Source organism: Limulus polyphemus, unplaced genomic scaffold (assembly GCF_000517525.1).
Source record: "Limulus polyphemus unplaced genomic scaffold, Limulus_polyphemus-2.1.2 Scaffold856, whole genome shotgun sequence".
Taxonomy (NCBI): Eukaryota; Metazoa; Arthropoda; class Merostomata; order Xiphosura; family Limulidae; genus Limulus; species Limulus polyphemus.
This window is the reverse complement of record NW_013666466.1, coordinates 41,812-59,923: the sequence shown is the minus strand read 5'-3', so window position 1 is coordinate 59,923 and position 18,112 is coordinate 41,812. Positions and strand designations below refer to the sequence as shown.

The 18,112-nt window shown below is 35.4% G+C and overlaps 1 protein-coding gene across 2 annotated transcripts in view; it reads left to right on the top strand.

Moving 5' to 3' along the window:
* Positions 1–18,112, top strand: part of LOC106460889 (protein argonaute-2-like) — an 88,082-nt gene that overhangs the window by 34,481 nt on the left and 35,489 nt on the right. For both annotated transcript variants that reach the window (XM_013920645.2, XM_022387689.1), the window contains exons 3-4: positions 2,116–2,233; positions 11,258–11,439. In XM_013920645.2, the coding sequence (XP_013776099.1) occupies positions 2,116–2,233; positions 11,258–11,439 (300 nt within the window). The remainder of the gene's footprint in view (positions 1–2,115; positions 2,234–11,257; positions 11,440–18,112) is intronic.

The window sequence follows — 18,112 nt, the reverse complement described above, 5'->3', positions numbered from 1 at the left end:
GTGTGTCTCGTCGTGTGCCATCACTATAAGGGATTAGAGTATACTAAACTTTACACATTATATATCAGACCTGGCTCTTTAGTTTTTGGACTGGCTCCTGAAAATATTTGTCAAGGCCTGATCTATAGGATTATTATGCTTTTTATTTGGTGATATCAAGTATCAGGAGTTTGTTTCTCCAGGGGAACCTGAGAACCTATAACTAAGCAAAACCTGGACCCAACAACCACTGAACCTGTGATATTATCAGTGGTGAAAACTGGTTTTTTATGATAGGTCGAATGGGTCACAATGGACAAACTATAGTTTTATACATTTTTATCACTACTGTAGTGAATAACAAACTTTTCTACTTGCCAATTACATCATTTGTAATTAGCAAAGTAGCAAACAACTGCTACTTGTCTCCCTTTATGATTTTTATTGAGATGGTTGAAATTGTTAAATTTTCTTTATGTGCAGATACAACTTGTCAATGTGCAAAACAAGGTAGGTAATATATAAACTGTGTGCTTGCTTATTTTAGCATAAATAGTTATGAAAATCACAAATTTTTAAAGTTGGCAATGTGAAAAATTGTTTAATGAAGAGAAACAGCCAGTATCCAGTGGAATTTTTTTATTTCCTTAAAGTTTCAGATTATGACTTAATCAAGAGGTATTAATCATTAGACCTATGTAGTATTTTTATGTTATGAACATGCATGGAAAATGGCTTTCAGGCAAGTAGTAATGGCCATAATGCCATTACACATTATGTGTCAGAAGTAATGATTTTTATAACTTGTCAATTTTTATTAATTCATGGTCAGAGGTGGTCAATTTTATTTTCCCAGACTGGTAAAGGTTAGAATAGTGTTCTCTCTATATTCATATCAATTTTTCATGCAGTTGTTCTGCATTTAGTTAACACCTTCTGAACACGATATAAGCAGTTGTAAACTTGTATTGATTCTCAGTTCAAGCTAAGGTACATATCAAAGTGGCTATTCCATAGAACTTGTATTCCCTTGGTCATGCTTGAGCTTACCATTGAAAGTCCAACAAATTTTGCTTGAGCATAGGAAAACTTTTGTTTCTTGTTTTACTTAAGTGTAATAGTCTTTTTTTTTTTTTGCAGTGCATGTAAATGTTTGAGAGATTAAAATTATCAGATTGTTTGACCCATCATTGCAAAAAAGCTTACTTGTTTACAGTTCTACCCGTGAATACTACAGCTGTATATTTTATAACTGTTCGGAATATAATAGGAATATAAGTAAGTTAGTTAGTGTGTTTAATATTTTGCTATTTTTTTGTTAGTGATGGGTCATTTTATTTTCCTGTTGTGTGATTTCTTATCTGATATGCACTGTCTTAAATTGCTAAACAAAAAACTGTTACCTAAAAAATTCTTTATGTAGTTCAATAAAAGGTTATTATACATTTAAATTACTTAGGAAATGCTATTTAGACCACAGCAATGAATGGTAAGTAATTTCATGTAGCAACGTGTAAAGCTGCAATCCTGAAAATTTCAATTAAATTATGCAGTGACTAGATCAGGATGGTTAACTTGATACAATAAGTTAGTTAGGAGCATCTATTATGTTGATTAATGTCACGTAAAATAATTGATTAATTAAAATTACATTTACATCAATTAATCTCATGAAAGTAATCATCTAAGCTTAGTTAAGGTTTCTTATTATTACACTTTTTGATTATTTGAATTATCCATGTGATTGAAATATTACCATTATGGGTTTTCATTAATAGTTTCAATTAATTTACAGTTGTTCCACTTCACTTTTTTGTGTTCACAACTCATGAAAATAATCAATTAACCAAAGTTAGTTTTTCCAATGATTATTTTTAAATTATTTCAACTATCCAAGCCTTGTGAGATTAATCGATTATTTGAATGTAATGATCCTAATGATTAATTGATTAGGATATTCCACTAATTGCCCAGCTCTGGCTGTGACTGACAGCTCAGAGTTTGTCTTTATAACCATGTTTAATCTTTGAGGGAATTGCACTTTACAATAAACATATTATTTTCATTAATAACTCTACCATTAATTAAAGTTTACCTCTATAGTTTCTGTAAATAATTTAAATATTAATTTTTTAGAGAGATAACAGAAACTATGGTCCAGGCAAATTCAAAGATCTTTGGAACCCAGAAGCCTGTGTTTGATGGAAGAAAAAATATGTACACTAAAGACGATCTTCCTATTGGAAAAGATAAGGTCAGTTTGTATTTTTTTAAATTGTTCAACATCATTTTGTTGCACAAGATAACATAATGTGGCAAATGTTATTAAACATGAATTATCCTATACTGAATTGAATGCAGTCAAAGCTATTTTTTGTCTTTTAATAAATATGAAACATATAAAAACATAGTCATTGCTTCTAAAAATACTAAATTTAACACTCATGCTTTATAACTATTTAAATCATAACTCTCGTATTAAATTTAAATGAAAAAGTCATATATATATATATATCTAACAACCATAGTCACTAAACTAAACACCTACCTGATTTGATGATTATTTTATTTGATAAACGTTACAAAAAAAACAAATGAACTCATGTTTACAGACATTGGAACTCAATAAAACCATAGTATATCTTGTAAAAAGTAAAAACTACTATATTTAAATAAAGAACCAAACATTATACAGTCATGTGACTTCTTTGTTTCATACTTTATTTATACTCATGTGTCTAGGTATTTATATCTGAGGGTGACAAAACCTTCTCCAAACATTTTATATTTTTACAATATTAAACTTGTAATAAAATTTTCTTTGTTACCCATTTGATTCATTTCTAAACTGTATCAGCTTACTTTATCTTAAGTTATCTGATGTCTTCTCATTGGAAATAATTTCCGTAGCTTCTAGATATAATTTAACACACAAATACACAATTAATAAATGAAAAGAAACTGAAAATAAAAAGAACGTTTACAGAAACTATAAAAAATGATATATACCTATATATTTGCTATTACATGATAGTCTGATTCTTGCTTTAATCAATTATTTTTAAACTTTATAACTGTTTTCAAAGCTGTGATCAAACCATATGATGTGGCATAATAACAAAGTTTCAACCAAGAGCTGTATAAAAAGTAAGGGAAACCCTTGAAAATCAAGAAATGGATAATATATTCTGAAGAGGTGATAGATTCTTTCCAAAAAGTTATTTTTTGGGATGGGCAGTAAAATTCTAAGATAAATCAACAGCTGGCATGTTTTCTTTGCAGGTAAAACTCTCTACCATTGTGTAGAAATAAAACATGAGCTTCAACTTTTTTTTAGTTTTCTTCATGAATTACACTAAGTGTCAGAAAATGACAAAATATGGATTCTAAAATATTTTTGAGTTAAAATTATTGAAATATGATTAGAATTCATATATAAAATTGAGTTTAAAATTTATATCTAAAAAAAACTTTTAAAAAGTAGCAACAAATATCAAAAGCCAAAGGAAACCATGTCTTCAAACTTCAGGTACAATTATTCAGAATTATTAGAATAATTCAGAATAATGTATCTTAAGCTTTGTACAGGAAAATATATCATCCATGCAATGCAACTGCATTGTTTACATTTAGAAACAATAAAATATCTACTCACTTATCACTTAACTGTTTTTTACTCACCATTTAGTAACCTAAATTAATTTAGGTATGTGGATAATACTGTGGCATTAAGTCAAATTTGTTATTTGGTATTATATGTTGGAGTAAGTTTTTGATGATGATTTTACAAATTCCTTTTCTTTTCTTTAGATTACTAAATAGTGATTTTAAAAAGTACTTAAAAACTCCACAAATACTATAGGCACATCACCATTATAAGAGGCTTTACTGAGTTTCATTGATTTGCTGAGGAGTCTTGAATAGGCAAAACAGCAGTCTACAGCAGAGAATATTGCAAATCAGAGAATGTAATGGGCCCTTTTGTCATAGGTTATATTTTCAATTTTACCATTATTGAAAAGTAAAAAAAAAAACATGTAATAGCATCATTTTCCAGAGTTGTTATTTCAAACAATTCTGTGTTGTTTCACATACTTATAAGCATGTTTATTATAACAGTGTTTATAGTCTAAATGTTAGCCAGATGTCAAATGTTTTGAATTTTGTTTAATCTATATAAATGTTAAAAATGTGCGAGTCAAATATTAAGAAACTAAGGTACTCAGAGTTTCTTTCATTATTTTCTTCCTACTTTTTTCACATGGTATTATTGGGAGATGATGAGATTCATGTTCCACCTTAACCTTGCATTTCTAAAAATATATCATATTATCACTCAGTTTTAAACAAATTCCTATATCACTATATTGTTGATATTACTAATAATTTATACATCTAACAAATAAACATTACTACTAAATTGAAAATTAGGTTGTGGTAGACAAGAAAATACATTAAATTATGGTTATAAATATTTATCTATTTATTTAGATAAAACAAAAACAATTGTTGATTTTCCAAATATAGAAATAAATGTCAGAAATGATAGTTTAATCACCTTTAATTGGAATTAGTATTTGGCAGATTGCCAGCATATCTTCTGCTGCATTAAGATATTACAAACTGATGTGAAACCAACATCTAAAATTTTTAAATTAAAATTAAATAGTTATAATTATTTATAACCATACTTATAAAAAATTATAACATTGATGAACAGGATACCCATTTTCAAAATTATTTAAACAGTCATTTTCACTTATTTTAGACATCAACAATACAGAATATCTTACAGTGAGAAATGATGAAATTTCTAATGGATGGAAAATTAATCTTGTAATAACTCTATGTTATAAGAGCTCCAAGTGTCCTGACCAATAGTAATTTTGAAGAAACAAATCTCTAAACTCTACGTAGACACATTGTTTAGTGTCTGGAAAAAAAGCAAGCCTTTAATATTTACCATGGGAACATTATGTTGACTTTCATATTGTTGTATTAGTTTGGAAATAATCAGTTATTAGTTGAGGTCTTAGTTGACTTGCTGTATTCTATGTATGCTATATTCCAGCTGTATTGATTTCAGAAAACCTTAAAAAAAAACTTTTATGGTAATGAGTAGCCCAATCAAATAAATACACTGACATCTGATGTTTCTTTTTGATACTATATGGTAGTGTAAAGATGTCTAGCTGTTTTATTATTAATTTCTGAAAAATATGGAGGGGGTTAGCCCCCTCTCAAATCTGCTCCTAATTATACAACAATAGATGATACAGCCTTTAATTTCTAGAAAAAGTGGAAAGGAGCCAAGTCCTCTGTACCCTCCTCCCCTATATTCATGTCTGCTTATACAACATTTAAATAATACAGTTGTTAATTTCTAAAAAGAATAAGATGGTCCAGACCCCCTAGATCCACACTAGCTAAAATAATGTTAGGTAATATTATTATTAATTTCTGACATGGGATTTGTCTCCTCTGGACCCTTCCCCTAGATCTGCATCTCCTTATACTTAGAGTTTGCACACATCCTGGAATTCACCCTACCTGATTTTTTTCATTTACCCCTGGAAAAATTAAAGCCCTCTTACTCTGTACATCTTACAATCTGGATATTGATATATATTACTCTCTATTTCTATATTTACAATATCATAAACATACAAATTAAACAGTAATGGATCCAAAATAGAGCTTTGTGGAACACCATATTTGATTGTCATTGGACTACTCATTATTTCTCCAATTCTTGTTATTGCAACCCTATTACTCAAATAATTCATGAACCAGTTATATAACTTCTCTCTACTACTCTACTACTAATAATAGTGGTGATAGTGATGACCATTTTGAAGAAACTAGTACTTATACATGTACTGATTCATGTAAATAACTAAATTTGTCACGATTGTAAGTATCAAGGGTTTTTGTTTTTTAAACGGGTAAAAACTGTATATTACAAATAATCTTTATGGGGAATGCAACTTCCAAATATATGATGCATCAGTTTGAGTTGGCTATTGAAGGACTAAACAGAAAGAATTTGGTGCAGCTCTCAATGGATGGTCCCAATGTAAATCTACAATTCAAATGACTTGTTGCTGATGAACTATCAACACAGTATGACAAGTCTCTTTTAGATGTTAGCAGTTGTGGTGTGATTTTATTGTGAAGCTTGCTAGTAAAATACTGGAAACATTTCCACTCAAATATCCACTGGCCAGATATATCTCATGCCTTGACCCCAGAACTATGGCAATACTAAAAGAGGAGAGCATGACAAGGATGAAAAAACTGCTTACTTTGCTGGTAGAGGTTAGGAGAGTGCCTGGAGGATTAGCAGCCTGTGATGACATATTGGCCCAGTTTAAGAATTCATTGATGTGGATTAATGCACAATTGATCAGATTTTCAATCATTTTTGCCACACAATGAGAAATGCAGTTTGGATGAATTATTGTCCAAGTTTCTGTCTAAAAATGTCCTCTTCAACAAAGTCTGGAGTGTTGTAAAAGGTTTGCTCCTAATTTCACATGGACAACCAACTGTAGAAAGAAGATTTTCTATCAACAAGGAATTTGAAGTGAAAAATTCACATGAACAATCCCTCATTTCACAGAGATTAATCTTTGACCATATTAATGTTGTTGATGAAATCCTTAACGTTAGCATCAACAGCTCACTTTCAGCTTCAGCAGCATTTTCAAGGCAAAGGTATATATTCTTTATTGAGGAACAATGGAAACAAAAAGAACAGGCAAAAGTTGGTCAAAAAAGAGACTGTGATGAATGAAATAGACAGCATAAAAAAATAAAAGACAACATTTGCAGGATGATATTGCTGCTTTGCATGAGTTGGCAGACAAGTTTGCTGAAAAGATAGAAGCATCAAGAAAATTTACTTTCATTACCAAATCCAGCAGCTTTAGGGACACTGCTAAAAAAATGAAAAGAAACTCATTGAGTTGAAAGACCGATTAGATGAAAAATTAAAAGAACTGAAAGGATAAATATACACATACCAAATTGTGTACATGTATAATTTTTCATTAGAATTAAATAATAATAATTATCTATGCATTTGTCATTCTCTACCAGGTTGTCTTTAGATATTGAATCAGGATCTGTACATGTGTCCACCTTGTTTTGTTCTATCTGTTTAATAATTATGTTCATAGATATAAATATAAATAGTAAATCTAGTTTTCATGTTATAATCCTGGCTACTCAACTAATTACTCTATGAAAACGATGCAAATTGTCCTGGAAAAAATGATATTCCAAAAGATACATACTTCATACTCACACTTATAGCTTTTACTCAGGGTTTCTTCCTTTGCCCAACTAAGCATTGGTCTGATTTTTTCTTGCTTGCTCCAGTCTTTTATACCCCACTCAGTTGCCCTTTACTATATTTATCTTGTGATACTCTCCACCTACATCAATGCACCCTCTATCCTAGTACTGTATATAGCACCTCATTCATATAATGTTATCACTTTTTCTTGGCAAAGCGTCACTAACAAGTTTTCCATTATCATGATCGTTCATAGACACTTTGAATGTTAACTGTGTTATCTAGTTGATTTTCTTAATAATAATTTCAATAACATAAAATACCCCCACCAAGATTGGCAAGCCGATTTACGGTATGAATTCCCGGATTCTTATTTTCTAAATGGAAGCAAATCAGGTCTCTACTATCCCACCTCTGATATCTGTCGCCGCACAACAATCAAGGGGGGGGCATTCTTGGTTAAGACTGTCAGTGATCTTATTCATTGTGAAATGGAAACATATATTCCAATCTGTGGTAGGCCTCTGTGGGGCTTTGAGAGCAATCCTCAATATTCTGGAGAGAATTTAGATTCAATTTTTCCTTCATCTTCTTTTAGTCTGTTGGCTTTTCATTCCCCTGTGGGACAGAAGTGAGTTGGCAGACTCGCAGCGCTGGGGTACTGGATGGCCCAACATTGCTTTGCTCTAACAAAACAAATTTAGAACACAAAATTATGTTCCAATCAACGATAATCAACATAGTCTTTAAATGACATATAAAAAATCAAAAAAGTAGGCCACTTTGGGTTAAGCTGCCTTGGATTTGTTTTCTCCTATTGTTTCTTCAAAAGTGTGATGTGTTTGGCTTTTCCCAGTTGCTTTTCAGCCTGCACCTTACTTGATGGCTGAAAGGTCTGGGAGCAAATTTGTAGGTTTCTCGCCATCTACAGATATTGTAGTTCATGCTTGAAGGTTTACTGCTCATTTACGTGAAGGGACAGGTATGCCTTATCCAACACATTGTCGGAACTTCTTGACTTAGCCTGTAAGCATTTTCTGACTCTCAAGTAACACGTCTGCTCCTAGAATTGTAGGGTTCTAAGGCAGAATTGGTAGTTAACTTGAATAGATCAATGTCCCCTGATGGAACAGGGTAAGTCTACAGATTTGCAACTCTAAAATTCAGCATTGTGTTTTCCTTTCACTTCACTTTCTTGGAAAACTTTCAGGATAACCAACTTCATTGGTGACAAGTTGGATCCATTGTTAGCATGCACGCTGGTTCAATTATTGGCTTTTCCATTCCTCCCTGTTGTCATTGGAGGCTCGAAATTCCTCGGCTCCTACAGGGGTCATAGTTCCTTAGCACCTGGAATAGATTCTGTGTATATCCAAGGGTTCCGCTGCTTGGTTGGATTGCCAGCAGCATATGTGATTATTGTATACCTATAGGGTTTGTGAGGGTTTGGCTCCAAGAATTTCTGGACATTTGGTAATCTTAACCATGGATCCAGGAGCACTGTAGATCCTTGAGTCAGGATTAGTCTTACAGTTCACATCTTCTCCACTATTATCCACACAACTTGTGGGGTTTCCATCTCCCACACATCATCAGGATTTGAACTTAGTTCTGGGACTATCACAGTTTGGTTGGTCTGGGAGTATAGTGCTAGTTCTTCCAAGATTTTATTCCTGTCTGTTGTTGTGCCTATGCAGACAGGACATTGGTATCCAGTCATAGATCTTTATCATCTATAGCAATGCCTAGATTATCCAAGGTTCACAAGTTACTCATCCCTCAATCTGAGTTGACTTCTTTACTTGGATTGTAGATGTCCAGGTTTGTAGTCAGCTTCTATCTGCACTTTGCCATAGTGGGAGAGTACCAACACTTTTTTGTAGTACTCGTGTTTATCCCTTTCTCTATCTCTTTTTCTGCACATGTCACGAGGTTTTTAGTGAGTTGCATTCAAAATTTAATTAAACTATTTTTCTTTCCATGGTAAACCAATAAGTATAGGATAAAAACGTAGCTAATAAGCCATATTTTAAAAAATATATAAGATTTAAGCGCTTGATTTTATAAAGTATATTTTTAAAAAAGTCCTGAATTTCCCCTAGTGTAAGAATTATGACAATTTCTCCCTGGTCATTCCATATTTTCTTATCTATTTACCCCCCCCCTCTCAAGAAGTACAAAATTTAACATAAGCTACTCGTTATAATGTTATCATCTCTCAGGCAAAGCATAATTTTCATAGCCTTCAATCGTATTTGGTTGCAGAGCAATAAAATAGAAAATAAGACCTATCTTGCCTTCCCAACTTGCCTTCTTTCAGAAATTGCCAATAGTTCTCTCCAGACCTTGATTTTAAGGGTCATCCAGTAATCTGAGATGACTAAAAACTTCCTCAGACAACCAACTTAAACCCCTGTGTTGTGTGAAGGACAGATAGTGCCCTAGAACATACCCTTATTCAAAACAGCATTGCAGTGTACTGTACACTTATTCATGCCCACACTACACATGTAATGTTGACTCCAATCCTTGACCAAAATCATGGTACATTCCCCAACAATGAATTCAAAAATTTGAACCCCCACAAAAATATCTTTTTGTCCATTTTTTTTATTTTAAAAAATATTGTACTTTGTACAAAATAAATGTTGGTACAATCCACAAAAAGGAGCTGAAAACATTAGGAAAAGTTTGGTTTTGTGATTGACTAATAATGTTGTTTTAGTCACTAAACTTTCTAGCATGGAGAAATTGCATGTAAATTTTGTATGGAGTTGCTGTGTGTGATAACACAGTACAGTGTATACAGTTTAGTTAGTTACATTACCACACACTAATTTTTTTTTTTTTACAAGTTACAGCTTTTACACTAAGTAAGATTTATTTTTAAAACAGGCACAGCATTTCGATCACTGGTGCTTTCATTCCCAAATACACAAGTTTAAATGATAAAAAAATATTTAGTATTTAAATCAAAATTCAACCAGTGTAAAAAATTGTAAAAATATTATACATATGTATACATAATCAGTAAGTAAACTTATAGTTACAACACGTAAGGCTCCAATATTTTGACAAACATGATTATGAATATGGAAATCAATTCTAAAATGTCTGGAAAAACTGTACAGAGCACTGTTGCAACAGCTGACCAAAAGTGAATAAATCTTCCATTGTTTCTAAATGCTAAATAATGTAGTGTAATTTATGCATATGATACAGTTTTATGTACAAAGTTTAGTATACAAAAAAGTAACATAATTTCCTTTGCTGTTTAACATTTTTTGCCACTTTTTAAATTTTCTTTTTGAGTCACAAGTTTTAAAATCAATTATAGAGCTGATATTTTGTGATGTTGAGTAATGATGAATAAAAAATAAAAAATTTCATATTTTAATTTTTTGCACAACTGCGAAGAGTATTGCTTGTAAATAGAAGTTTTGTCCACTCTAAAGAATAGCTTTATTTTTATTAAGAACCTATCATTATTATTCATTTCTTGATTTTCAAGTGTTTCACATAGTTTGTGGACTAATTAATTAATCAGATTGATTAATGAACCCATTAACTAAGAAATACCATTAATCACCCAGCTTTATATGCAAATAAAAATCTTGGAATGTAACTGAAATCATAACATTATGTACACAATAGCCAGTTTGTTCAATTATATGGGTCCTTTTCCACCCATGTGACTCTTTGTGGGATTTAGAAGAGTAGGTAAACAAGAAGATAGAACACACATGATCTGATTTGTTCATGATTTGTTCTACCGAGGAATATGTTTCATTATATTTCAAGTTTTATTAGTACCCTAAGTTATGTAGTGTTGAATAAATAGAAAATATTATTTGAAGTTACATATTTTACTTAGAATTTTCTTTGCTAATTTCTGATAAAGCAGGCACATAGAAATACAAATCTATGTATGTGGTATCTCCTTTTTTCTTTCTAATTTTTAAACTTTTATGTTTCTAGGTGGAATTTGAGGTTACACTTCCTGGTGAGGGAAAGGACAGAGTGTTCAGATTGGCTTTGAAATGGGTTGCAAAAGTGAGTCTTTATGCCCTTGAAGATGCCCTTCAAGGTGTTTCTCGCACTATTCCTCCAGAAACCATACAAGCTCTTGATGTAGTAATGAGACATCTTCCCAGTATGACGTGAGATTTTTACTATTTTATATTTCTATTTTACCCAGTAATGGTTGTTTTTAAATGTAGTGAAAAATAGTATGAATGTATCCTTTACTTCTTTCGAGCCCACTGTTTGCATTCTAATCATTTGGCAATTGTTAAAGCAAAATATTAATATAACTGAGATTTTTACTTAGCATAAGGAAAATGTATAAATAGCTTCTAGTTAGTTATATTTTATGAGACATTTCCAATAAGGTACTTTCCCTCTGTTCACAAGATAGCTTTTCTCATTTTTTGCTGCCCTCTGTATGCAAACTTTCTCAGAAACGCATTCCACAGGCTTTCATCATCCCTCTGTTGGGAACCAAAGTTCCAACATGTCTCTCATGCAAATCACCATGCATCAGCTCTCCACCAATAGGAGAGCATTACTATAATGTGACGCATGTGGCTCACTCTAGGCGCTACTACTGAACTATCACTTCTTATTTGGCAGCTGCCAAGTTGCCTTGAAATGTTTTTTTTTATTTTGCATTTTTTATATTTTTCTTTATTTACTACACTTCACAGTTGTGGAGTTAATATTTTTATTAAAGCATTACTTCCTTGGGTTTGCCATTTTTTCCTGTTTATGAATTCTGAAGTTACAGTTACCACTTTGGGTACTTTGCCAGCATCTGATGCCATATTTTCAGCCATGGGTGCGAGAGACCCGTCGGGGGATATGTTGTTGCTCATTCTCTGGAAGATTGAGCAGTACATCAGCCAACCTCTCTCGCCTACTCGTCTGTCATCGGTCATTTCAGATTTTATCTTTTATCTCTCAAGTATGAGATGTTTTGTCTCTTACACCTGTTTCCTACCCTTGACCTTCCCTCTTACATGAAACAACTTCCCAATCCTCTTTCCCCCTGTCCTCCAATATTATGGTTCACACGGACCGATTTGCCTCTCAACTGGAGAAGGGCGTTAGTATACCTCGTCCCCTACAGACTTTGGATCAGTCCACTCTTGCTTATCACTGGCCGGACTTTCCCTCTCTCGACCAACAGTTTTTGGGGTCAGTTCTACCTGTTTGGGAAGTGAACCCAGGTTACCTTGTTCAACTTGCGCAAGCCCAATTTTCTTGCCTTCATCTCACCCTCACAACCCTATTAAAGTATCTTTCCTCTCTTCACCTTCTATAAGAGGCTCTTCACAGTAACCCTGAGGGGTTTTCTGCTGAAATCTTCTCCATCTTTACTTCTACGTTGGCTCATCTGTCGTCTTCGGCTCTCATGCTTAAACATCCTTTGTTTGTTGTTGGGACCTCTTGAGTCGTAACGCGGTTTTGGTGCAGACCTGTCTCCAAGATCCTTATCTAAGGTATCTCTGCATGGTGCTGTTTTTGTGGTATCATGTGTTTGACTTGGTTCATGAGTCATTGGAGTCACGGTGGCCTCGGCCCATCAACATTTTACCTTACTAACTTTGTAGCTCGTTTGTCACAGTTAATGTTGGATGTTTCCAATGCTTACCTACACATTCCTGTGGCAGAATGTTTGCATCCATCTCTTTGGTTTGTCTATTGGGGGATTGTGTAGTTGTTTTGCACTTTCTCTCTTGACTTGGCCTCAGCACCAATCGTGTTTTGTCATGTGGTCTTATTTATATTGATGACTGGCTTCTTCTTGCTCATTCTGAATAGGAATTGGCCTGTCAAACTCGTCAGCTCCTGGCCGAAGCTGCGCAGGTGAGCTGGTTGGTTAAACTGGTCCTACCCAATACCTTATCCATTTGGGTGTTTTCTTCAACACCCATCTCAGTCGGGCCCAACCTTCTCCTCTCCCGCTTTCCTATCTGCTCCCTTACTTACTACTGGTGAGGTTCAATCATTTTTGGGGAAGTGGTCGTCCACGACCCCCTCTCATACCCCCTGGGTAGGGCCCTTATGCTGTTTCTTCAATGAATCTTTTGTGATCAATGGAACTTTGCCCGGGATTCCTTGGATACTTCTATATCTCTTCCCTTGTCCTTTGTAGACGATCTTCATTGGTGGTTGAACATGGCCCACACATTGGTGTGGGTTACACTTCCTCCTTCACAGCCAGATTTACATCTGTTTACAGATGCATCTCGTCAGGGCTGGTGTGCATGGGTGGATCACCAGGAGGTTTCCGGTCCTTGGTCTGTGGAAGAGATTTCTCTTCACATCAGTGTTCTCAAACTCCTGGCTGTTTGTCAGGCTTTGGATCATTTTCTTTCTCATGCCAGCTGGTTATGATCCATTCCAACAATTTTACTGTGGTGGCTTATATCAATCACCAAGGTGACACCAGGTCCAGATTCCTGTATTTTTGCACTACAGATTTTCTTTACTGGGCCCACACACACCAAAATCGTTTGATAGCATATCATGTACTGAGTGCTTTTAATCTCATAGCCAGACTGGATTGCATTTATCCCACACAATGTTCACTGCATCCTGCCATTTATCGCTGGCTCTGTCTGCATCTGAGTACTCCCCATATCGATGCCTTTGACACCACCCTCAATCACAAATTACCTCAATTTTGGTCCCTGGTTCCCATCCCCAATCCTTGGCTGTTGGTGCTTTCAGCCACGATTGGTCTTATCTGTTTCTTTTACCCTCCCATCCATTTACTTCATTGGGTGGTCTCTCTCATCCATACCACTCCACACAAGGTCCTTTTGATTGCTCTTCACTAGCCTGCTCAACCTTGGTTCACTCAGTTGCTCCAATTGCAGGTGATCCCTTCCCTTTTTTATTTCGTCCCATCCCGGCCTGCTCTATCAACCCAAATCGCCAGCACTCCATCCTGTGCACTCTGTCTACATGCCTGGCTTTTGTCAGATTTTTGGCAATGAGTTCCAGTTTCTCTTGCTGAGTAACTTCACATTTTAATCCATCCCATTTGCCCTTCTTCTTTGGCCATCTATCAATGCAAGTGGAGTGTTAATAGCTTCTGTCTCAGGGTTTCCAGGCTTCTCACCCAACGGTTGCCTGTATATTCAAGTTTTTCACATGGCTCTTTGAGAGGGGTTTTCGATTTTGGGTTTTTAAGTGGCATTATCCCATACCTTCCATTCTTTCTATTTTTGCAGGGTGTTTGCTTCTCCTATCCTTTCCAACTTGATTTGTTCCTTCCGGCTCTGTCGACCACCAAGACATCCATTGCTCCCAGACTAGGATATTAATGTGGTCCTTCATGCCCTCACTTTACTTCCATTTGAACCTCTGTCTATGTGTTCCCTGTTTCACCTCTCTTTGAAGGTGCATTTTCTCCTCCTTCTGGCCTTTAGGCATCACAGATATTTTCACACTCAACATTGCCAGGACCTTGTATCACTCCTACTACCTTGTCCTTTATCTAGATTGTGCTTTCCTACCTAAGACCTCTGTGGCTCGAGAATATTACTCCTCTTTTTCCCCTATCTTCTCATTCTGTATATCTCATCTCTACTCTCGTCCTGATGCAGACTCCTCTCTTCTGTCTATTGCTATATTGCTTGCACGGCTTCCTTCTGGGTTCCTCATTCCTGCCTTCTTATCCCTTGGCAACCTTCCTCTTCCCATGATCTTTCCCTGGTTACCCCGACCAGTTGGGTTCAATATTTGATCCAGTTAGCCTATTCCTCCTTGTCTCCTTCCCAGCATGATCTCTTTCATGTTTCCTCACATCAAGTCCATCACCTTACTTTCTCTCTTGCCTCTCGACTCCATCGGAGGAGATTCTATGATTGGGCATGTGGACGACTCCACACACATTCATCTCCCACTACCTACACCACATCACTGTTTCTGCTTCCTTGGGGCATCACCTGCCACCTATGGCTATTCTACAGACTTTGGTGCAGCTGTGACACAAGGTAAGTCCTTACTAATGCTTTCTTTTTCTTTCAGGGGGCCCCTGCTTCAGCTTCACTTTGGATCCTGCTATGTGGCAAGTGGTGCCTGACCAGGTATTTTGTCTGGGTTCCACTTAGATGGCTATAAACATTTGCAGACATTTTGCTATCAAATCCGCACCATATTCCATGTTTATTCTTATACAATTTTCTTGGCTATGTATGCTCCCCCCTTGAGATGGGGTGTTTCACAAGATCATTAGAGTGTAAATTCCTCATGATAATTGGGTCATAATATTCCTGTCCCAGATGGTACTTCCGATGGATGGCATGGGTAAAGCAGAAGAGGATTGTTGCCCATCCCTGTCATGCCTAGATTGAATAAATTGGTGTGGTCTGCTTTTAAAAATAAGGTATTGTGATCACCCATTGCATTGTCCCTCCTGGCTTTCCACCACACTTTTTTTCCCTTTCATCCAGTGGAGTATGGGAGTACTAACTAGTTCCAAGCTGCTGGGGTTGTTGACCATGGAGGCAACCTGCTGGATGGATTCCACAATGATGTCTATAACCATTCAGTTCAGAGTAGGGTGGAGGTGTTCTGCTGGTGTATTGGGAGTTATAAGATCCCAGAGTTGAGATGCCCAAATGCAGTTCAACCCTCCAATTGGGTGCCCTCTTCCTGCCCTCATGTGGATGTTGGTACCCAGTGAGTGAGGTTTTGGAGATCGAGTGAACCAGTCACATAAGTCCTCACACAGGTTTGGGGTTGTCCATCTTCCCCTCTTGACTTGTCTTCTATGTGGTGGGTTTCAGTAGGTCTACGTGTCCTGTTTCTGCTTCTGTCCTGGGTTTTCTCTCATTGGGTGATGAGGTTGTTTTGGACTCGTTTCATGGTTGCGGGGGTTGAGTGCATGCGATGGACTTCCCTCAGATTCCAGATGACACATTCCTGGATCCTTGGCATTAGACTAACCTATGAGTTCCTGGAGTCGAATGTTACGTTCCCTCTTGACTCCGGGATTTGAGGTGAAGATGGTAGGATGCTCATTCTACCCTTACAAAAATGCCGGTACCCAGCTTGTGAGGTTTTTTGATGTAGTTGACTTATGGTATGGTCCATTGCACCTTAGCCACTCTACACCATGGGACACATCTTCACTTGCTCAATTTCCATTGTGGGATTGAGTGATTCTAACTTCTGTTTTGATCACATTGCTAAAATATCCTCTCCTACACAGATGTGCTTCCTTCATGTTTTGCCAAGAACATAGACATGATCAGGAGGACCAGACCTGGCTCAGATGTGGTGCAGTGTCCCTCCTCAGATCATCTGATCTGTTCCTTTCATTTCAGGGGTGTCCTCCGGATGCTCCTGGGGTATACACCTGTGCTTCCCTTGCACCAGTCCCTCCTTCATTTCAGTGTGGGATTCAAGCTAATCTAGTGAGCATAGGGAGAGTACCTTATCAGAAGTTATAATTTTCCTAAATGAAATGTATTTCCAATGGGTACTTTTCTCCGCTCACACTTCCCACCCATCCTCCCAACAATCTTCCTGTGATCACGTCTTCTGCCAACCTTCGAAGTGATAGTTCAGGAGTGTTGCTTAGAGAGAATCACATCATCGCGTGATAGTAGTGCTGTTCTATTGTCGGAGAGGTGATGCATGATGATTTACATGAGAGACTTGTTGGAACTTTGGATTCCAACAAAGGGATGATAAAGGCTTGTGTTTTAATTTCCTAATTTCAAAAGGTAATTTTTTAATAACTTTCAATCTTCACTTCTCTATGTTATGTGATGAACCTCCCCTTTCAATTCTCCTTTTTAGATCTTCTCTGTTTACTTTATTGGATTGTAGAATGTCCAACTAATTAGCAATACAAATGATAGATACTGACAGGCCAAAATATAAAGTGCAAACCTCTTAACTTTTCTTAGTGCTGAGGTCTAAATATATTTGTTGAACTCATCAGTGAAGCTCCTTCCAACTTCTCATTGTTTGAATGAATTTATTTATACCAAGTGTCCTTATTTGATGATCATGTTTCCAATTAGTAGAGAGATTTTCCTGCTGATAGAATCTTGTTACTGTTGTTTTGTTTTGGTGGCAGGTCTAGACAGTTTGTCTGAGATGATTTATTTATGATCAATAGTTTTCAATTCTGAGCAAAGCGAATTTTTTAACATATTTATAATTAAATTATAGTAGTTGTGAGACATTCTTTTTTAGTGTTTGATATATTTGTTGTGTTCTAAAGTGCATATTTGAAAGCTAAGCAAATTTGAAGATGTGACTTAGTGAAAAAAAATTAGGCCTTTCACAATAACATTTTGCACTCACAAAGATCATAAGGAATTGACTAACACCAGTGTAAACATGACAGAATTCTAATAATGGTTGGAGACGGCTTGAACGGGTAATGAAGAAAAACTTTAATATCAGTTTAACATAACAGCAAATGTACAACATACCTGATGATGACAAAACCTTGTAGAAACGTTGTACATTTGCTGTTATGTTAAACTCATATTAAAGTTTTTCTTCATTACCCATTCAAACCGTCTCCAACCATTATTAGTCTCAAAGTGGGTTCCTCGTCATCGAAAATGACAGAATCCTGTTTAATACTGGTAATTAATAACACATAGGTTTAGAAATAGGTTTGTTGTTCTTATTGACAGCATATCTCTTTCTTCCTGTACCTATCTCAGTTTATCAGTTTGTCTATCACACTTGACCTGGTCTTCCCTTCTTTCTTGTCTCTTCTTTCTCATTGGTCTCATGTTTATATCTATCATGCAAAGTAATTTTCATTTTAAGATTAAAAATACTTTTATGCAT